The sequence below is a fragment of the Euprymna scolopes genome, chromosome 17, assembly GCF_053919585.1.
Source record: "Euprymna scolopes isolate OS-2025 chromosome 17, ASM5391958v1, whole genome shotgun sequence".
NCBI lineage: Eukaryota > Metazoa > Mollusca > Cephalopoda > Sepiida > Sepiolidae > Euprymna > Euprymna scolopes.
In genome coordinates, this window is record NC_136498.1 from 108405418 (window position 1) to 108429029 (window position 23612).

The 23612-nt window shown below is 34.3% G+C and overlaps 1 protein-coding gene across 1 annotated transcript in view; it reads left to right on the forward strand.

Moving 5' to 3' along the window:
- Positions 1-560: 560 nt before the first annotated feature.
- Positions 561-23612, forward strand: part of LOC145296867 (ATP-dependent RNA helicase DDX24-like) — a 76274-nt gene continuing 53222 nt past the window's right edge. Inside the window, exons 1-4 of the mRNA XM_080143001.1 lie at positions 561-782; positions 11280-11373; positions 17448-17528; positions 22121-22269. Coding sequence (XP_079999127.1) covers positions 627-782; positions 11280-11373; positions 17448-17528; positions 22121-22269 — 480 coding nt within the window. The 5' untranslated portion in view covers positions 561-626. The remainder of the gene's footprint in view (positions 783-11279; positions 11374-17447; positions 17529-22120; positions 22270-23612) is intronic.

The following is a 23612-nucleotide window of genomic DNA, read 5'->3' on the forward strand; positions in this document are numbered from 1 at the left end:
ATTTTAAAGAAAATTGTGGAGGTGGATCTAATGTAAAAATTTACCTTTAATTTTCGCAGTTAAAAAAAAAAAAAAATCCACTTGATCAATTTAAGTGAATTTTGGAATATGCTATTTTTGTTTCGTGACGAGTACATCCATCATAAAGATTTTTCTGCATTTTTGTTTTTTGAGATGATTAGTTTGAATTCTGAACTTGTGTCCCATTTTTACCTAAAGTCCTATGTTGTCAGTTGACGTCGTCAGCTACATCACTATCCCCCACGTTACACCACGGTGTATGGATATGGTACCTATTTACTATGCCTCCCCACGGGACAGAGTTAGACACCAGGGTCGTTTTTTAACGTGGAGAAAAGGTACAAAAATAAAAATTGTCTCAGTCGTGAAGGATTTCTCCTCCACCGAAAGAGAACAAGAAATAGTGTAGAATCTGAAGAACAGATACTACACTTTGATCTTGTCCCGAAGGCCAAGGTATGGATATGGTAGCCACTAGCTAATGTTTGCCAATATTTTAGGCAGGTCATTTTTTAAGAGATTACTAAGGACCGCAGACACCGTTTGGTTCAGTCAACACAACAGCGGTGAATCCGTGTTTTTCCCCCAATTTAATACTTTCCAAAATGTTGAGTAAAGGTGGACACATAAAGGCGAAGTCAGCCTGGAAACCAGTGGAGATAGATCCAAATTTTTATGCTGATGCCAAATTTCAGGGACTTGTATGTGTCGAGGAATTGCAGGATTATGAGATTGTCGGAGGAAAACTTACAATCGGTTCGGTATGTTGATTTCAGGGTTTTTTTTTTTCTTTCAAAATGGACACGTGGTTTTCGACAAAACAGCGAAAAATCGCGATAGATTGTTTGATAATATCACGATTAACTTAAATAAAATTTGGGATTTATGGTAAATGTTGACTATTATAGTTTCTGAGAATTAATATGTATTCTTCAATAATCTTGAAAATTTATAAATGTAATTTCTCATCAGGGCGAGGGATATTCTTCGGTACTTATGCAAAATACATATCGTACTGAAATAATAATGTTAGGGTTTGTATTACTGTACACATAGATTCGAAAAAGTTGTCAAAAAACAAATATATAACAAATAAATATTATCAAAGGCAAGATAAGTTACTTTTCTACCAAACTGGATACATTTTTTTTTTTTTTTTCAATGTAACATGTTTATTCAGCTCGAAAAACATGCAGTGTTTACCGATGTATTGGAAAATTCAAAATGGCGCCCGACACTCTCTTTAACATGGTAAGTTTGGGAAAAGGTGTTATAAATAAAAAACTATACAAAATACTATTTAAAAAACACCGAATATATGTCAACTTATGTCACGGTAACATATAATGAGCGAATTTCTAACAGTATTTTGTCTAGTTTATTATTTATAACACCTTTTCCTGAACTTACCCTGTTAAAGAGAGTGTCGGGCGCCATTTTGAATTTTCCAATACATCGGTAAACACTGTATGCTTTTCGAGCTGAATAAACATGTTACATTGAATAAAAACACGAAAAATATATCCAGTTAGGTAGAAAAGTAATTTATCTTGCCGTTGATAACATTTATTTGTTATATATTTGTTTTTTGACAACTTTTTCGAATCTGTGTACAGTAATACAAACCATAATGTTATTATATTGAAACTCATTCTTAATATAGGAAGGGGAGGGCACTTTGTAACTATTCTGTACTTTCACGCAACAATTTATTGAAGAAACGAAACATGAATTTTAAAAATGGCACGGTCCGTATTCTACACAAGTACTTATTTTTTCGTAGCCTCATTCCTTTAGTTGTTTTTGTAGGCGAAATCGATGATACTTGTTTAATGTTTGCATTGATGATCTTTTAAACCAACGCATTTCAGGTGAAAACATCATAACGTACTTACATGTCATGGCGAAATTCCGAAAACTACGAAAAATGATCCATATTCTAGATATATTTTAAATAAAGATTTGCCACAATTACGTTCCCCAGACAACATGTTTGAAAATGACAGACAGGCACCTAATTTAAGTCGAGGGTTATCTCCCTTTGTCATACCGAATTGGTCGCACAACTCTTCCACATTAAAACATGCTATAAAACTCGATGAATTCTATTTTTACTTGTGATTATTTTTCTACTGGAATCATTTTTTCGTAATTTATACTAATTTCATCATCACGCGTAAGTATGTGATGTTTTCACCCGAAATGCGTTGGTTTATAAAAATCACGGCATTTTTTTACGACCTGCCCTAACGTGCACTCAACCACCCCATGTTAAGAACAGCTTTCAAGGTTGAGGGATGTTTATTCCGAAAGCCGTTCTTAACATGGGGAGGTTGGGGTGTTTACAATACGCTGTGGCACGTCGTAAAAATTTACCAAAATCACTTATTTAAACAAGCACCAAATTGATTTTAACACATCTGAGGAAATTGGTCATAGTTGTTTACCTCGGTATTTCTCAACTTTTGATGACTCGTGGCCCCCTTACCGAGTATCTCTGCACTCGTACCCGCCCCCCCCCCACTGCACTTCAACAAAAACTTTTTAAAAATGCAGATTTTCTTTTACGTTGTTTATTTAATTACTCTAAAATTATAAATTAAAATGAACATTTTGCTGAAAATGACACATTTGCTGTTGAGATCGTCTGACGAGGCTTCTTATGTCCGACTCTGTCTTGGACACAGCAAGGCGAATATAGTACTGTTGCAGCGTGTCGGGAGGCAGTATGGAAGTGCGCCAACTGTACAACTATAAGATTTGCGCAGCGGCCAAAAAGATAACGGCAATAGCAGAAGAAGAATGTCAAAAGCTGAAATTCGTTTAAAGACGACTGATCGTCTTTTATTTATCAAAAAGAAATAAATGAAAATGGTAAATTCGAAAGGCTTGGAGATTGTGTGGTTAGTCCGAGTAAAACAGGATCAACCTCTGGAATGGGGCAACTTGACATCAGTGGGCACTGGATGAGGTAACCAGACAACTGGAGACTGGAACATGGCTACTGGACGTCAGTAGGCACTGGTCTGGGTAGCCTGACGTTGACAGGCTCTGGAGTGAGTAGCCTGATGTCGATCGGCATTGAAAAGGGTAGCTTGATGGCTACAGACACTGGAACGAAGAGCCTGATGTTGAGAGGCACTGGAACAGAGAGCCTAAAGGGTGCTGGCATTGGAACGGGTAGCCTGAAATTCACAGGGGCTGGAACAGGCACTGGAACACTGCAGGCTGCAAGAGACACTGTAGAGGGTAGTGTAATGATTCGGAACACTGAAGACAAATGATAACCAGTTAATGAGGCTTCATTCATCTAAAATCACAGGTATGCATGTTGAAATAGAAGAATGAAAAATTGCTAAGATTTTACAGAAAGTAACAATGTCAATATGACATTCACCCCGAGTGGAAAGAGTTCAGGGAGGGGGTTATGAAATGATAGACAAAGGTTCAAGCATCTCTGTTTCTTAGATGATAGGGATGGACATGTTGTTGTTGTTGTCTAAGGATGAGTTTTGATAGGTTTTTATTGAGCGTTGTATCAACCTGTGGTAAGTGTCTTCTAGATTTTGTAGCAACAGGCTTGCAACCAGGTGATGAATGTTCAAATAGTTATAGAGAAACAAGACGAGATGCCATTACGGTGCATACAGAGAAGTGATCTTTGTGACCCCCCAAAGTTTATTTCTACCTTTGAGTGTAGTTTGAGAAAGTCATGGCCAAGTAAGACATCTGAGCAAAGAGAAGAAAGAACTGAAAGTTTGAAACATGTGTAAGTAAACCGTTTATATGCTAATGTCGCATAGCAGTGACCTAGTGTACTGCTTGACAAGTCTGTGGACGCCACTGATATCTTCCTGCGAGAAGTTTGTGTTGGCCAGTTGTATTTATGGATGAGGTTTGATGATATATAGCTTTCTGAGCTACATGTTGTTGTCTAAGGATGAGTTTTGATAGGTTTTTATTGAGCGTTGTATCAACCTGTGAGGCTTCACAAAGTTCTTGGGATACACCCAATTCAAATGAGGCATCTAGTTGTAGAGATGGAGTCCCCAGTGAGATAACAGTCATTAGTATTAGGTGCTACCTTTTGTGGTTTGGGAGAAACTTGACGCAGCGATACTGTTTCCTTCTTTCCAGTTAGAAGTCTAGCATGGACATTTTGAGGGTTGCATTCTAGCAGTTCAATTTTGTTGACAAAGGGTTCATACTTAGATGGCCGTACGTTACGTTTCGTCAGGACCGGACCTGGATTCAAAAGCCAACTGGGAAGAGAGGTACCAGATGTTGATTTTTGCTTATACTGGAATATTCGGTTGTGAGGTGTAGTGTTAGTGGCAGTACATAATAACGAACAAATAGAATGCAAGGTATCACGCAAAACTGATCCCCAGTTTTTATGAGTTCAATGCCAGAGATATCATTTTCCATAACAGGGCATTCAGTTATTCTACCTGGCCATTTCCTTGTGGGTTATAGGCAGTTGTGTGGCTCATTGCTATTTCCTTTCTATGCTAAAAATCTGTTAGTTCTGTTGAAAGGAATGATGGACCTCTGTCAGAGCGAATAAAGGAAGGCATGCCAAACCAAAAAGCAAAAATAGTTGACAGAAACAATTTATGACTGTTTGTGAGGACATATCTTGACAAGGAAAGGCAAGCATGAATATTCATCGATAATTGTTAATAGATATTTGTTTCAACTATTAGATGGAAGGGGACTTTTAAAGTCAACACTTAAGCGTTCAAATGATTGTATTGCTTTGACAAGTTTAAAATTAGTCATGAAAAAATCGCAGTTTTAATTCTGCACAGACGGAACAGTTGCCAATAGTTTGTTGAACGTCCTCAATGGAGTAAGGGAAGTTATGCAAATGTACAAAATGAGACATTCGTGTGATGCCTGGATGACACAATAAAACAAATTAGTTGAATTAGTCAAAGAGCAAACCGCTTGAGAAAGTATGTCTGCGGCTGCATTATCTTTCCCTGGATGGTATATTACATCGAATACAAGGGCTGATTATTTGATTCTCTAGCATTTTCCTCCTCATTCTTTATTTTGCTCGAGTGTTTCAGGTCATACATGAAAGCTATGGAGTGTTGGTCTGTAATGAGCTTAAAAGCGGAACCGATAAGGTAGTGACGCCATTTATGCACTGCTCCGATGATGGCGTGTGCTTCTTTCTCAAATGTTGCTTGCTGACTGAAAGAGATCGGGAAAAGAAAGCAACTGGATGGCCGTTTTCATTAAGAGTGGCAGCCAAGGCAATGTCCGAAGTATATTGGAATCAATTGTCGTAAGCGAAGCATGTTCAAGTTTCTCTTTAAAGTTGGTGAAATCCGCTAAACAAGATTCAGGTAGAGGGAAGACTTGGTTCTGTGCTAGCCATCAAATTTTATCCGAGAAACGAGGAATCCATTGAGCATAAGATGAAAACATAACAACCCGCTGTTGTGATTTAGCATCTTGTGGTGGAGGTAGATATCTCGAAGCACGAAGGCGGTCAGGATCTGGTTCTACAACTCTAAATGACACTTCATGCTTTAAGAGGATGACTCTCTCAGTTCACATGATGATCTTTTCAGTGAAATTTATGCCGTACTTCCTGGCAACATCCAAAAAATGATTAAGGTTTCCATCATGTTATGGCTGCATATAGGGATGTTATCAAGATTTGTTGGCAACTTTCTCGCATTTTATTAGATTGTCTATCGATCATTAGAAACCTGATACACCATTTGTTACACCAAATGGAATATGGCAGAATTGATATAGATTTCCACAGCATTCAAAAGCTGTGAATTTCTTTTCTTCTTGTATTGGTATTTGATGATACACATTCTGCAAGTCCAGGATAGTAAAAATGGAATAGCAAACAATTTTTTGGACTGGTTTATCAATTCTTGGTAAAGGATTAGCGTCAATGTACGTGAATTCGTTGATGGTCTGACTGTAATCGATAACAAAACGCTTCTCGTGTCGATCATTAGTGATTACTAGGGCTATGACAACAGCATATTCTTTTCATTGTTTTGACTCTCGAGTGTGTATCCGTTAATATCTTATATCCTTTTATATAGAGTGATGTTGATTAGCTGTGTCTGTGTCGGGTATATGCTCGAGAGTCAAAACAATGAAAAGAATATTCTGTTGTCATTACTAGAACGTGCTTTCCGGGGAGTGCAAGAGGGTTCGATAACACCGTCTTTTAGAAGGTTGTGAATTTCAGATTGTATAAACTGCTGATGGATCGTTAAGTGTCTTCTAGATTTTGTAGCAATAGGCTTGCAACCAGGTGACAAATGTTCAAATAGTTGTAGAGAAACAAGACGAGATGCCATTACGGTGCATACACCATTTTAATTTATCAAATTTCACGTGTTTTATTAGTACTAAATAAAGTAAATCACAATCTTTTCCCCAGGAAAATCAGATCATATAGTATCACTGGAAGAATACATAGCGTAATTAAATCCTTAAATAAGAGAAGAATCCAGGTTTTCCTCAACGAAATTCCTATCAGCAAGGCAGTAGTTACTACAATGAAGGTACATCGCTTTTTTCGGCGATTTGATGAGAGAACAACAGTCAACAATACAAGCTTTCCAAAAATGCATCACATAAGGGTGTATTAAGCATGCTTGTGTTATGGAGTCCATGACGTGAATAAAGAGATTACTGCGGGATGACGTTGAATGTGATAGGGTTCAAATGATCAAGACTCCTTGAACTTAGCGACACCGCTCTGACATGTTGAGTGACCCCCAAAGTTTATTTCTACCTTTGAGTGTAGTTTGAGAAAGTCATGGCCAAGTAAGACATCTGAGCAAAGAGAAGAAAGAATTGAAAGTTTGAATGCCGGTGTCCCTCAGGGATCCATCCTGGGCCCAACTCTTTTCCTGATCTACATTAATGATCTTCCAAATCATATCCTTACATCATTTGTAGACATTTATGCTGACGACACTACCATTTATGGTAGCACAGCTAAGACAGTAAACGATCAAGTTCTCTCCAATTCTCTCTCCTCTGATCTTGAGCACGTTGTACAATGGGGAAAGGAGTGGCTGGTTACTTTTAATGCATCTAAAACCAAGCTTCTCTCTTTACATCATCAACATTCTAATCCACATTTGTCATCAATTGAAATGAATGGCTCTCGTCTTCAGGAGGTCTCAAGTTTTGACAAGCTTCTGGGCTTGACCATTACTCCTGATCTTAAATGGAACACGTATATCAAATCTGTTGCCAAGGCCGCTGGAAAAATGGTGGGATCTTTCTATCGATCCGGTAGATATCTCACTGCTGATGCTATTCTCTATCTATATAAGAGCCAGGTACGTCCAAGGATGGATACTGTTGCCACATCTGGGCAGGAGCTGCTAGAAAGGACTTGTCCTGCCTTGATAGAGTTCAAAATAGACTTCGTAGCCTCGTAGATGTCCTTTTCTCCTCCCTGCAACCTCTATCTCACAGAAGAGATGTTGCGAGTTTGTCTCTGATGTATCGTTATTTTCATGGAAAGTGTTCAACTGAGCTTCAATCTATGGTCCCCCCTCGCCAAACTTTCACAAGAAACACTCGTCTAGCTGTAAACACTATCAATAATTTCCCCCACTCTTTATCTGTGCCTAAACCTAAACGTAGATTCCATGAACAAAGCTTCTTTCTTAGAACTGCATGCCTGTGGAATTGTCTTCTGTTTTCCTGCTTTCCGGCTGACTACAATATGGTCGTGTTCAAGTCTAACGTAAATAAGTTCTTGATGAGCCGTTCTATATAAGTTATCAAATTTACCAAATTTTCATTACTAATGATTACTATATTGACCAATTTCTACTGTACACTCTTTAACCCTTATCCTTGAGTGGCCTCTGGGCCTTGATAATGTGGTGATGCCTATTTAAAAAAAAAACATGTGTAAGTAAACCTTTTATATGCTAATGTCGCATAGCAGTGACCTAGTATACTGCTTGACAAGTCTGTGGACGCTACTGATATCTTCCTGCGAGAAGTTTGTGTTGGCCAGTTGTATTTATGGATGAAGTTTGATGATATATAGCTTTCTGAGCTACCAGTATCCATCAGAGCCTCCAGGATTATTCCATTCACTGAAAGTTTAATTATGGCTTTCGACAGACAGTCAGGTGATGCAGCGGTTACAATGGATGCGATTGATTAACACAAGCAGAAGTCACCTTCTTAGGGGAGCGATTTGATCGGCAGACTAGTTAAAAATGTCCCCTCTTGCTGCAGCTTCTACGGACCACATCACGGGTGGGGCATTTAATTCATGGATGTCACCGATTACTGCAGAAAAAACATTTTTCCACTGCTGTAGCCGAAACATTTTTGGAAGTACAAGTAAACTCACAAGTCACTGATAGTTCGGCGGTGGTGCCGCATAGTGTGAGGTTAATGTAAGATTTGGCTTGTTTTCTTGGCTGTTTCTAAAGAACGAGCTAAGTTGGAAGCGTCTTTCAAATTGAGTGTTCTTTCTAAGAGTCGTTGTTGAAGTGCATGAGATCAAATGCCTGCCATGAGGACATCACAAAATTCATTGGTCACAATGTTTTTTGGTCGTTACTGCCTCAAAGCAATAATCTTTAGTAAACAAACCCGACGCTTCTGCAAAAAAATCGTTTCAGCAGGCTCCTTCCTAGAAGTTGCCAAAAGATGTCTCGAATGAACACTGTTAGAGGGCTTTACGAAAAGAGACTGGATTTTAGCAATGGCTGATTCTTTTTTTTTTTTTTTTTTTTTACATAGGCATAACCACATTATCAAGGCCAAGAAGCCACTCAAGGATAAGGGTTAAAGAGTGTACAGTAGAAATTGGACAATATAGTAATCATTAGTAATGAAAATTTGGTAAATTTGATAACTTATATGGATCGGCTCATCAAGAACTTATTTACATTAGACTTGAACACAACCATATTGTAGTCAGCCGGAAAGCAGGAAAACGGAAGACAATTCCACAGGCGTGCAGTTCTAAGAAAGAAGCTTTGTTCATGGAATCTTTAGGTTTAGGCACAGATAAAGAGTGGGGGAAATTATTAATAGTGTTTACAGCTAGACGAGTGTTTCTTGTGAAAGTTAGGCGAGGGGGGGGGGACCATAGACTTAAGCTAAGTTCATATGAGTTCTAATTTGCTATTAATTTGTGCACTGGATAGAAGATGTAATTGGTAAGAAAGTCTAGTTGGTGAACAGTATATTGACCTCAGGAAGTTGTTGAATGTATACAATGTGTTCAATGATCTGCAGAATCAGGCGCTGAAGGTTTACCATCGAAATGCTGTGGCTTCAGAAATTGGTCCATTTTCGATTAGGTTCTAAATGAATAACTTGTAATGATTCGGAACCCGGCAGACAAATGAAAACCTGTCAATAAGGCTTTGTTTATTTAGAATCACGGGTATGCATGTTGAAATAGAAGAATGAAAAATTGCTAAGATTTTATAGAAAGTAACAATGCTAATATGGCATTCACCCCGAGTGGAAAGAGTTCAGGGAGGGGGTTATGAAATGATATAGAAAGGTTCAAGCATCTCTGTTTCTTAGATGATAGGGATGTTGTCTAAGGATGAGTTTCGATAGGTTTTTATTGAGCGTTGTATCAACCTGTGAGGCTTCACAAGGTTCTTTGGATCTAATTCAAATGAAAAATTGCTAAGGTAGTCTCAGCATGTAGGTAGTAGTAGTGGTTTGTTGATCGCATAAAAGTTGTGTGGAAAAGGTAGCCCTAAAAAGAGCTGTCTGAACTTCTGTTACTGCTGCTGAGACTTTTTGGCGGTTGCTGGGCTAAAATGACTTTACTAGCCGCGTCAACAGTCATGATTCTGGAGTCTTCCTGCTCCCTAGCCACATTAAGAGTTTTCGGCTGCAGACGCGCTGTATTCATGAAAAAACGTTGTTACAGCAGGCGTCGTCCTTAATAAAAAAAAACAAGTGAATAGAATTAATTCCTTGTCAAGCCTGGCACAGTCAAAATAGTTTCAAGTACTTTAATGGTGAATGCTCTGATGAACTACAAGCACTTGTACCCCCCTCCCCCCAACGTGACTACCCCCGGCGAACCCAACAAACAGCTAAGTCCCATCCCTTCACAGTAGAGATCCCTAGATGTAAGAAAGCATTCTACTACAATAGTATCTTCCCCAGAACTGCTAGACTTTGGAACTTGCTTCCCGGATTCTGCTTTCCCAGCTGTACTGACATGTAGAAGTTCAAGTGTAATGTGAACAGATATCTTACTGCTCATCTCCCTTCATAATGTCCCTGCAACTTATGTCCCCGATAGTAGCTCCCAATATTAAAAGTGGCACTGTGCCTTGTTTGGGGTGAAAATTTTTTAAAATAAGATGTCAAAAATATTCTTTAATTTCAATTTTTATTTATTCTCTCATTTTTCTCAAACTTATCTGCACCTCCCTCCATTTTTAGTAGGTGGTAGATCATTTTGACTTGGTCATGTTGCAAGTAGCTCGCATGCTGGAAAACTGTGTGGGCAGGTTAGGGTTAAGGGCTCCAATGTGGGTTGATGCAGTAATGCAAGGTCTACCTACATATAATGTACATATCTATAAAAGTTAGAATGTGTGTGAGGATACTTCTCAACCTATATACTCAATGAATTTTTGATCTACAGTCTTGAAATTTGGTATATAGGGTATTCAGACATGTGGAAAACTTTTTAATCAGTTTTCATCCCCCAAAAAAGGGGGCTGTTAAAGTCAAAATTGAAAAATTGGTATGTGGGGATCATCAGATTTTTATCAGTTTGTCAACTGTTCCACGAATGTGCATGCATTGAATCGATCGCATGACAGATTACTTTTGCTAAGAATAAGTAGGTTTGAAAACACTTTTTAGGGATTGTGTCAAGCCTGCCTAATGGTTATCGTACTTATGGCTGTCTTTATATTTTGGTTTTGATCTCAGCTTAAGTATTTTTTTTTTTTTACTTATAAAAAGTGAACTGTTTAGAAAAAAGCATAATACTCGCATGCACATGTCTCAGTTTCTGTATTAATTAAAATATAATATTTATGCGTATTTTACGACCAGGCAACGCCGGGCAGCCTGCTAGTATTATATATATATATATGAAACTAATTCTCGATGTATTCAAAAATGTGTTTTTGCATTTTTAGTAGGTGGTAGATCATTTTGAATTGGTCATGTCATAAGTTGCTCTCCTGCTGAAGAAGTGTGCTCATGCTTCTTTTAAAGTAATTTTCAAATTATTTCAGTCATCAAAACGAACATCCAAAAATGATGCTGAAGATTCGCTGCTTGAAATCCTACCGAAAAAAAAGAAGAAGAAAAAAACAAAACGGAAATCGCGTAAGTATTTTCTTTGTAATACTAATGTGACTCAACCATTGTGTTACCGGGGTGGGGGGGGGATTTCCCCACCCCCACCCCCCCGGGCACAGAGTCTAAGCCATTTATGGAATAGCTGTTTCCCTGTTGATTGCGGTATGTTGCTGGTTCGGGTTAGGATTACATTCTCTTTTTGTTTTATTGCTAATCGCATGAAGCACCACTACCGAGGTATGCCGACGGGGCTACCCAGGTATTTTTGCAGAGTGTTCCTCTTCTGAGGTGATGGCTCCTCAATAATGTCACATCTTTTCCGATGTAGAGAAAGAGATAAATACTCAACGATTGTATTGCCCCCAACACCACCACCTGTGATGGTGGAGTCAGAGTTTAAACAAATTCAGAAGACAGCCAAGCAATTGCTCTTTTTTTTTTTTTCATAGTTCAAATTGAATTCGTTTGATTTCAATTATTAAACACAAACAAAAATTGGAATACACAAAGCCTTTAAAACAACATTTGTCTGTTAAAATGAAAATGCGGCACTTCTGCACGTCCGTGACATATTAGCACCAGAGACAAGTTATCGACCCCTGTTCTTCGAAATAGAACTGACGTCTAGCAGCCATTATGTGAATCTCAAATATAAACGTGTTTACAATAACGCAAGAATATATAATAACAAAATAAATAACACAAAAATATGTAAATCGAAATATTTATTGTATAAAAAATGTATAAAAATATAATTTTAATGTATTAATATAATATCTTTTCAATGAGTGTTTCAGAACTGAAAATCAAATAATAAATATGAAAAAAAACACGGAACATTTGTAGATTGTTTTTAAATTTGTTTTTTTTTTATGGTAAGGTCGTAGAAAAATGTAGCAAAATATAATTTTAAAATCATGAAACATAGAGGTTTAGGAATAATTATTTTTTTTTGTAGAAAGATTATATAAAAATGTAGCAAAATATTATTTTAAAATCATGAAACATAGAGGTTTAGGAATAATTTTTTTTTTTTTTTGTAGAGAAAGATTATATAAAAATGTAGCAAAATATAATTTTAAAATCATGAAACAGGTTTAGGAATAATTTTTTTTTTTGTAGAGAAAGATTATATAAAAATGTTGCAAAATATAATTTTAAAATCATGAAACATAGAGGTTTAGGAATAATTATTTTTTTTTGTAGAAAGATTATATAAAAATGTAGCAAAATATTATTTTAAAATCATGAAACATAGAGGTTTAGGAATAATTTTTTTTTTTGTAGAAAGATTATATAAAAATGTAGCAAAATATTATTTTAAAATCATGAAACATAGAGGTTTAGGAATAATTTTTTTTTTTTTTTGTAGAGAAAGATTATATAAAAATGTAGCAAAATATAATTTTAAAATCATGAAACAGGTTTAGGAATAATTTTTTTTTTTGTAGAGAAAGATTATATAAAAATGTTGCAAAATATAATTTTAAAATCATGAAACATAGAGGTTTAGGAATAATTTTTTTTTTTTTTGTAGAGAAAGATTATATAAAAATGTAGCAAAATATTATTTTAAAATCATGAAACATAGAGGTTTAGGAATAATTATTTTTTTTTTGTAGAGAAAGATTATATAAAAATGTAGCAAAATATTATTTTAAAATCATGAAACATAGAGGTTTAGGAATAATTATTTTTTTTTTGTAGAAAGATTATATAAAAATGTAGCAAAATATAATTTTAAAATCATGAAACATAGAGGTTTAGGAATAATTTTTTTTGTTTTTGTAGAGAAAAATTATATAAAAATGTAGCAAAATATAATTTTAGTTTGCACACACTTTTTAGAAAAGGAGGAGTTATCGACCCCTGTTCTTTGGTTGACAAGTGACATCTGTCGGCGGTTCTTGAAACTAAAATACACCCATTTGCCTCATGTTACTGACATGTAGAAGTGCCGAAAATGCAATATCCAAAGGAATGCAAAAGTATGTATCTAACATAATTATTGGTTTCATCATGTAATGACCAAGCCAGGACATATATGCATATTGACGACACACGTGCTGATTTAATGTTTCGTCAACATTAAAGTATGAGCTTGACATCACAGAAATGTATATATACGTATTAAGATCGAAAGAAAGGGAAGAAAAAGGGAGAAAAAAATGAGTGCTGATTTGGAAGGTACACTTGACAAGCACGTAAGTTTCCTCCTTCTACTCCTTCGAAAGCAAGTCGGTAAACCTGTAGGTCCTAGAAAGAATTATTGCAACCCAACAGCTGATTGTACCTATTTACAATGCCTCCCCACGGGACAGAGTTAGACACCAGGGTCGTTTTTTAACATGGAGAAAAGGTACAAAAATAAAAAAATTGTCTCAGTCGTGAAGGATTGTTTCTTCACTGAAAGAGAACAGGAAATGGAAGTGCAGCATCTGGAGAACAGATACTATACTTTGATCTTGGACAAAAGGCCAATTGTAGCTAGAAACAAACGATTCCTATCTGACAGGAAAGAGAAGATTAAGAGAGAACATATTGTGTCGTGCGGTTAATATGATTTGCGTGTGAAAACAAAATAAATTTTTCTTTCACCTAAAAAAATGTTTGTGCCAACAACATGACTATGACCTTAATGGAGCTGAATGGGAATAGATAACAAAATATCAAGACCTAAAGAATGATTTAAAAACATGGTCCCTTAAAGAAATCAACGGGTTTGTATTACTGTACACATAGATTCCAAAAAGTTATCAAAAAATAAATATATAACAAATAAATGTTATCAAAGGCAAGATAAGTTACTTTTCTACCAAACTGGATATATTTTTTGTGTTTTTATTCAAGGTAACATGTTTATTCAGCTTGAAAAACGTACATTGTTTACCGATGTATTGGAAAATTCAAAATGGCGCCTGACTCTCTCTTTAACACGGTAAGTTTGGGAAAAGTATTATGAATAATAAACTAGAAGTATTATGAATAATAAACTAGACAAAATACTATTAAAAAACTAACGAATATATGTCAAGTTATGTCACGGTAACATATAATGAGCGAATTTCTAACAGTATTTTGTCTAGTTTATTGTTTATAACACCTTTTTCCCGAACTTACCGTGTTAAAGAGAGAGTCGGGCGCCATTTTGAATTTTCCAATACACTGTATGCTTTTCGAGATGAATAAACATGTTACATTGAATAAAAACACGAAAATTATATCCAGTTTGGTAGAAAAGTAACTTATCTTGCCTTTGATAACATTTATTTGTTATATATTCGTTTTTTTGACAACTTTTTCGAATCTATGTGTACAGTAATACAAACCCAAATCAACATTATACCAATTGTGATAGGAGCAACTGTGCCCCCCCCCCCAAAAAAAAATTATAAAGAAATACTTGGAAACAATCCCTGGAAGACCAAACTGGCACGAAATAGAGATAACAGCCATAAAGGGGACAATGTTTATTCTTGAAAAAGCCTGTGGATATAAATTCAAATCATTATGAAATTAAATGTTAGCTCCAGGAGGAGTTAGCTCCCTTGATCTCTTAAACCTAACCAAAGTAAAAATAATAGTACCTATTTACTGTGCCTCCCCACAGGACAGAGTTAGACACCAGGGTCGTTTTTTAATGTGGAGAAAAGGTACAAAAATAAAATAATTGTCTCGGTCGTGAAGGACTGATCCTCCACCGAAAGAAAACAAGAAATGGAAGTGCAGCATCTGAAGAACAGATACTACACTTTGATATTTATTTGCTTCCCCACTGAGCAAATTAGGCACAAGGCCGTTTTTTAATGTGGAGATGGAGGGAGGGGGGAGGGAAAGGGGGATCCAGCTCCCGAGTGGTGGGAAATGGGAGCTGGATTAGAAACTGTTGGTATGAAGGGTTGCCCCTTCAGTGACCAAGGTCAGATATGTGGGGGTAACCCCACATATGGTCTTTGCTAGTCATAGCTGGTCTTTGCTAGTCATAGCTTGCAATATCTGTCGGAACAGATACTACACTTTGATCTTGACCAAAAGGCCAAATTCTATGAACAATATCAAGACAACCACTTCTAATTTCCGCAAAATGAGGTCCCACAACATTTTGCTCTCGTTATGGACGTACTACTTTATAGTAGTACAACATAATCAGATTGATACACCGGTTCGTATTAGAAGTTAAGCCGTGTTGAGCCTGGTTCGTATGAAAATGGGAGATCATTTGGAAATATTGAGTGCTATTTGTGCTCTCTGGCTATCTTGGCATTGTTTCTAGTCACTCTGGAATTCTCTTTGCTGTTGGAATCAAGTGATGTTGACTCAGGAGAGGAGTGGGTAGGGATTGCGCAATCTTTGCTTCACAATTCAGTGCATCTCTCCATGATCAGATGGTTCTTGCCGTTCCGACGGATAAGCATCCAAACATCCATTACTTCACAGTGGCTGAAACGAGGAGCCGTTGATTGGCCGCCATTTGATCTAACCCAAACGATCTTCTATTTGGGATGCTTTGTAAGTGATACAGATTTTTAATACACTGTTATGATATTTGGTTTATTGACGCTTTTTTTTTAACTACCTTCGTATTTTATTCCCAGGATCAAAGTGTAATATCTGTTCTTCAGATGCTACACATCATGACTGAGTAAATTTTTATTTTTGTTCCTTTTTTTTTTTCTCCACATAAAAAACGACTCTGATCTCTAACTCTGTCCCATGGGGAGGCATTGTAAATAGGTACTCTCGTATTTTATCCAAATAATATCAGCTTGACAAGAAAGTTCTTGTGGTTTTTAACTTTTAAATTCAGATGAACATATCTCGGCTCGGACAAAAATTTATTGATTGGAACAACACAAAACAAGTGGATTTATGTCGATGTGCTGTGCGTTCAGTAATGGTTCCTGGGCCAAACGCTTTGTTGATATTGTGAGCAGTTTCACCAGCTTTTTGGCCTAGCTTGAACTTAAGTAAGAAAATTGTGCAAATTTTATTTTTTTCTATCTTGTATTCAACGTTCTTAAAAGAAGACATAATTTGTTTAAAATGATTGGAATCAAGAAGGGCTGACTCAGGAGAGGAGTGGTTAGAGATTGTGCAACCTTTGCTTCACAATTCAGTGCATCTCTTCATGATCAGATGGTCCTTGACGTTCCGATAAATGAACATCCACTGCTTAACAGTAGCTGAAGCGAGGAGCCATTGATTGGTCGCCACACTCATTTGATCTAACCCAAACGATCTGTTTGGGATGCTTTGTAAACGATATAGATTTTTAACACACTGTTCATGATATTTGGTTTATCAGCAGTTTTTTTTTTTTTTAAACTACCCTCATATTTTATCCCCAAGATCAAAGTGTAGTATCTGTTCTTCAGATGCTACACCTCAATTTCTTGTTCTCTCTCAGTGGAGGAAAAACCCTTCACGACTGAGACAACTTTTATTTTTGTTCCTTTTTTTTTCTCCACGTTAAAAAACGACTCTGATCTCTAACTCTGTCCCATGGGGAGGCATTGTAAATAGGTATCCTCGTATTTTATCCAAATACTATCAGGTTGACAAGAAAGTTCTTGTGGTTTTTAACTTTTTAATTCAGATGAACATATCTCGGCTCAGAAACAAATTTATTGATCAAAATAAGCACCATCAAAATCAACACACTTTTGCCAACGCAAAACAAGTGTATTTATGCCAGTAACATAAAAATTTTGTTCTATGCATTCAGTATTGGTTCCTGGACCAAACGCTTCATTGATATTGTGAACTGTTTTAGCAGCTTTTCGGCCTAGCTTGAACTTAAATAAAAAAAAATGTGCAAATTTTCTTTTTTTTCTATCTTATATTCAATGTTCTTAAAAGAAGACATATTTTTTTTTTTTAAACGATTCTAATTTAATCGATTAGATAGAACAAAAAACGCTCTTTAAAATGAGATATAAAGTAAAGGTATTATAATGAAAACTTATTTAAAAATACATCGTTTGAAATCAAAATTTAAAATTCCACAAGAACTTTCTAATCAACCTAATACAAATTATCTATTTTCATCTATAAAAAATTTTAGAAATTTAATTCTTACCGTTCTTTTTTTCTTCTTTCAGCACAAACTCCAAAGGTAGCTGAACCTGAAAAGGTCGAAGGAGTAAAGGTCAAACCGAGTGAAGAGAAAAAAACTTTACCTGGTAAATTTTTGTATACTGAGACAATCTCATTTGTGCGTGACTTACACAATGTATGATTGATAACCACGCATTGAATTATTTTTTGTTTACTCTTACTGAAATATTAGGTTGTCACAAAAGTTCATAAACATTTGTAAAAAATTGAAATTTTACTTGCCAAGTAATAACAAAAAAAATTTAATTATCAAATAAAGACCATTATTTTCAAAGACTTTCTGCCATCAATCTGCAAGCTTTCAGATCTGGTAAAAGTACCATTCGGCCGGTTTCAAATCAAAGAATTCTTGACACGTTTCCTTGACTTTATCAAGCAAGTCGAATCGGCAACCCTTGAGAAAGTGTTGCATTGAGTGGAAAAGGCCGTAATCTGATAGAACAGATGTGGCAGTACCTTAATGCTGTCTAGTTCTTCAACTTGCTTCGTATTTATAGATAAGAAACTTGTCTTTGGTCTTCTCTGGACGTGTGCACTTATGCCTGCTGCATATATATGCAACTGGTTCTTTAACAAAAGACTATTTAAAACCTCATATTAAGCTTTCTGCGGTAGAAAACCAAATTCAAGCAGAATGTATGTATTTGGTTCAACTTGCTTCGTATTTATAGATAAGAAACTTGTCTTTGGTCTTCCTGGCAGTGTGTGGCTTGCGATCATCTTGCTGCATCAAAGCGCATTTTCGGTTGATCAGAGCTGGGTATTTTTGCTTTAACTTTTCGTAGGTTTTCTTAATTGAAAGACTTTGCTTCCAGCAGTAACGAATCCAAACCCTCAGCTCAATTTTATCAACTGCCATCTGGAATAGAAAGATGAAGATCACCATTACAATATAAACGCAATAAAACAATTAACAATTGCATAAAAGTTTAATTTTTCACAAGTGTTCATGAACTTTTGGGGCAGCCTAATAGAAACAATAGAAAAAAGATCTTATTTAAAAAAAGAAAAAAATTTAATCACAAAATGAGGTACTAGTGCAGCTATCGAATCAGACGTAACTCAGCGTCCACTTATAATTCCCTGAAACATGATGTCAACAGCTCAGGTTTAGCAGCTGTCTGACATAACATGGTGATCACCTAATCATAACGCTACATGCTTAGTTTCAACTCTATGCGCGTACATGCAAGTGCTACTCCCGAGCAGCAGACAATAAATTGGATAAATATTGGAAAAGGGAAAAAGTCAACAAAAAAAACCCCCACCATTATTTACATGCAAGTCAGTCAGGAAGAGAATAGCAAAACATGAATTTGATTGTGTTGGGCCAACAACAACCACAGACACTGGACGCCATAATTGACTTTTGCCAACAGTGGAAACTATTGGCAAAAATAATACAATGTGCAACATGCAATCACAAGTGCAGCCTAGCAAAAAAAAGGTGGCATTACTGACGGCTATTGCTGAAGATGTGTGAATGTGAAGTGTTGACGAAAAACCCATTTTTATATATTTTTTAAATTGGAAATCTTTACCACCTGATGAAGGCCAGAGGAATAGTTGGCCGAAACGTTGTGAAACAAAAACTAAGAAAGATGAGGATAATAGTCCGCAACAAATAAATTAATTAATAATACTCATTTTTGTTTTAACTTTTTTACCAAAAAATACTTGAAAAAAATGCATGATGAAAAATAACTTTAGCCATAACCCGAATAAAATGCACGTGGGACTTAAAAAAAAAAAATAGTTTGTTCCAATTTTCCTTCATAAAAAAAGACAATAAATTCTTGGAAACAAAAGAAAGTTCTTTTCCAATTTTCCTTCTTAAAAACAATTAAACTGTCACATTTTTAAACAAACATGTTAAAAAAAAAAAATAAATAAAAATAGTTCCAATTTTCCTTCATAAACAAAAGACAAATTCTTGGAAACAAAAGAAAGTTCTTTTCTAATTTTCCTTCTTAAAAACAATTAAACTGTCACATTTTTAAACAAACATGTTTAAAAAAAAAAAACAGAACAAAAAAATTGTTCCTTTGAACCTTTTTTTTGTAAACATTTGCTTAAAATTATTTATTTAAAAAAAAAATAGTACTTTATAACCTTTTCTTCACACAGTTAATAAAAATAAAAATTACGCTAGGTTTTTCTTTCTTTTTAAGTTTCTATATTTAACATTTTCTTGTTATGATTTCGTCGGCGACACGCAGCATAATCTGCCTGTTGACATCATGCTCCAGGGAAAGCCGAACGAACGTTGAGTTATGTTTGGTTCAAAGGATGAACTAATACCCAAAATAATTCACCATAATAGTTGAAAAGAATGCATGCTCAAGTTTGTCTACATTTGTATATTATAGTGTCCTGGTAAACCAGCTTCAGTTTTGCTGCTTTGGGATGAATGTTACTTAGGGTTTTTTTTTTTGTTTTTTTTGCTTGGTTGTCTCCCCTGTAACATTACTAGGCCACTAATACACACACACACACACACACACACACACACACACACACACACACACACTAGTAGGGCACCCAGCATTGCTTGTAAGATACACTTAAATATGATATTTTAATTACGCAAATTTCATATTTATTATTATATTTCATATTATTATACAGCCAATTCTCTATTATGATTTAAAAAAAAAAAAAAATGACTTGGGTGGAATGAGCTAGAATCAAAACGAAAACATTTAGCGCTCCAACTTCAATCGTTACTGTTTGAGCTATCGTCAGATGGATAAGAAATAGTTAAAAATTAACCAACTTTAATGTATAAATGTAAAAATCGCAAGGGCACTTTAAGTCAATTTAGGCCTGTCAAGTTCCAATTTTTTTTTTTTTTTTTTTTTTCAGTTTTGACGGCTTAACAGTTATTTTTACCGACTTATGTACATATAACACTAGTTCACGTAAAATGCTATCATTTGACCCGCGTCGCACTGCTCTGTGACCTTGCCTGACTGTACTGACATGCAGAAATTCAAATGTAAACAATGTTTCTGTTCAAAAGCACAATTGCACCGTAATACCTGACTTTCATTTAAAACTTCAAGTCAAGCTATTATATATAAAAAATAATTTTATAAAATCAACAATAGGTTCTCTACAGTGCAATTTGGACTACAATGTATTGTGGTGTAAGTCACTGCAAGAAGGCATGTGAAGTTTCCTCCCAGTGCACCGCAATGAGTCCCTAACTAGAGAAGGCAATCAATCGATTTGATTGAAAAATAGGTGATTTCACTGATTTTGATGACAATAAATATATGAGGATGTGAAATATTTGTTGAACATCATTCAATCTCGGGCAACAGCAGGTATCCCTGCTAGTTAAAAATAAAACAAATTATTTTATACAAAAAATTAGTCAAAAATGAATATTTGAAACCCATCGATTACTTTGATATCCTGTTTACAACATAATGCCAGATTTATATGTAAACATATATTTTAACTAATATTTTTACATATATTTTAACTAATATTTTTACTTGTATTTTAACTAATATTTTTACCTATATTTTAACTAATATTTTTACATATATTTTAACTAATATTTTTACCTATATTTTAACTAATATTTTTACTTGTATTTTAACTAATATTTTTACTTGTATTTTAACTAATATTTTTACTTGTATTTTAACTAATATTTTTACCTATATTTTAACTAATATTTTTACATATATTTTAACTAATATTTTTACATATATTTTAACTAATATTTTTACATATATTAACTAATATTTTTACATGTATTTTAACTAATATTTTTACATATATTTTAACTAATATTTTTACATGTATTTTGACTAATATTTTTACATATATTTTAACTAATATTTTTACATGTATTTTAAATAATATTTTTACATATATTAACTAATATTTTTACATGTATTTTAACTAATATTTTTACATGTATTTTAACTAATATTTTTACATATATTTTAACTAATATTTTTACATATATTTTAACTAATATTTTTACATATATTTTAACTAATATTTTTACATATATTTTAACTAATATTTTTACTTGTATTTTAACTAATATTTTACCTATATTTTAACTAATATTTTTACCTATATTTTAACTAATATTTTTACCTATATTTTAACTAATATTTTTACCTATATTTTAACTAATATTTTTACCTATATTTTAACTAATATTTTTACCTATATTTTAACTAATATTTTTACCTATATTTTAACTAATATTTTTACATATATTTTAACTAATATTTTTACTTGTATTTTAACTAATATTTTTACTTGTATTTTAACTAATATTTTTACATATATTTTAACTAATATTTTTACTTGTATTTTAACTAATATTTTTACTTGTATTTTAACTAATATTTTTACATATATTTTAACTAATATTTTTACTTGTATTTTTACTTGTATTTTAACTAATATTTTTACATGTATTTTAACTAATATTTTTACTTGTATTTTAACTAATATTTTTACTAGTGCTTTAACTAATACAATTTTGAATTTTATCTCCTTATTGAAATCTCTCTCCCAGTTCCCTGGTTAAAAAGTCTATTTCGAAGACTTGCATGTTTTTATCAGAAGTTAAATGTCTTACACCTTTGAACACCACTGTTCTAACATGTCCCTTCTCTTTCAGATCTAGTTGACTGGAATGATCTCTCCGTTCCTGAGCCCGTATTACGTGCCCTCGCAGAACAAGGCTTCGTCTCGCCAACTCCCGTCCAAAAACTGTGCCTACCTCCTGCTATTTTGTACAGGCAAGATATCATTGGAGCTGCTGCAACGGTAAGTCACCCACACAGCTATTCTGTTAAAAACAAATATTCATATTGGTTACATGAACAAAATTTTATATTATAGAACCTATGTAGACCTGACAGTGATGCATAGGAATAGGTGACCTGAAGTTGGCAGCAAATAAAAATTCGCATTATACTTGATTATTTTGCATAAAATCTGTCTATATTCCTTTTTTTTTTTTTTTTTTTTTTTTTGCGTATTGATATTCATATTAAAAACCCTTTTTTCTATTTATTTAAAAAGAAAATACAACTTTGTTATATATGGGTCGTGGAATTGCATTCATCTGCCAAAAATCTTGCTAATATTCTTTTAAACATGTATTTTAATCAATTCTCTATTAGATTTTTTTCGGCTTTCTTATGGGATAATCATCTTTGGTTAACTATTACGCGTAATTATATTCATGCAGATATTCTACATGATTTATACTTGCGTAATATTTGTGTAAAAATGTTATAGTAAACACAAACCTCTTTCTAAATGTATTTATGTATGCGTATATATATTTGTTTAAAAAATTTTGCCTACCAAACTCCTGTCCGTTTTGGGTCTACGAACAAGAAACTTAATATGTAGGGTATTCAAACCCATGCAAAACTTGATATTTGGGCTTTAGCAAAAGTGTGAAAATTAAAAAAAGAAAATGGAATTTGCCAGGTGATGTAACATCAAAGGAAAAAGTAAATCGTAAGCTAAACGTTTTGGTTTCAATTCTTGGTGATGCCGCACGAGTCATTTTTTTTTTTTTTTAACTTTTTAAATCATTACTATATGTTGAGTTTATTTAGGAGTATAGATTTGCATTTTTAATAACAAAATTAAAAAAAAAAAATTTTTATTTTATTCGAAATTTTATAAGAAATATGTTTGTGAAATTATAAAATTAAAAGTAAACTTTTAAAAATAAAAGTTTTTTATCTGAATTTATGTAATAAACATATGTTTATGAAAGTATAAAAATAAAATTATTGGAATCAAAATAACAAATAATTTACACGGTGTAACGATAAAGTTTTCGCCCTAAAGAAAACAATACTACAGTTTTGTTTTAATACTTTTATTGATAAAATCAATTCAGGTAACTTGATTATGTAGTAGAGCTGACATCTATTCAATGTAACCACTTTCAGCCTCAATCACCGCCTCGATACTAATCGCAAACTAGGAGCATGCCTTTTCTACAAGCGCCGGTGGAAGCTTGGTGGATATTCGGCGGTGATCAGGCTGGCTTTGGTGTTGCGGAAGGTCATATTTGTAATGTTCTCAACGTAGGACCAAACGAAGTAGCTCAGCGGGTTCAAGTCGGGGAATGAGGGGGCCAGTGA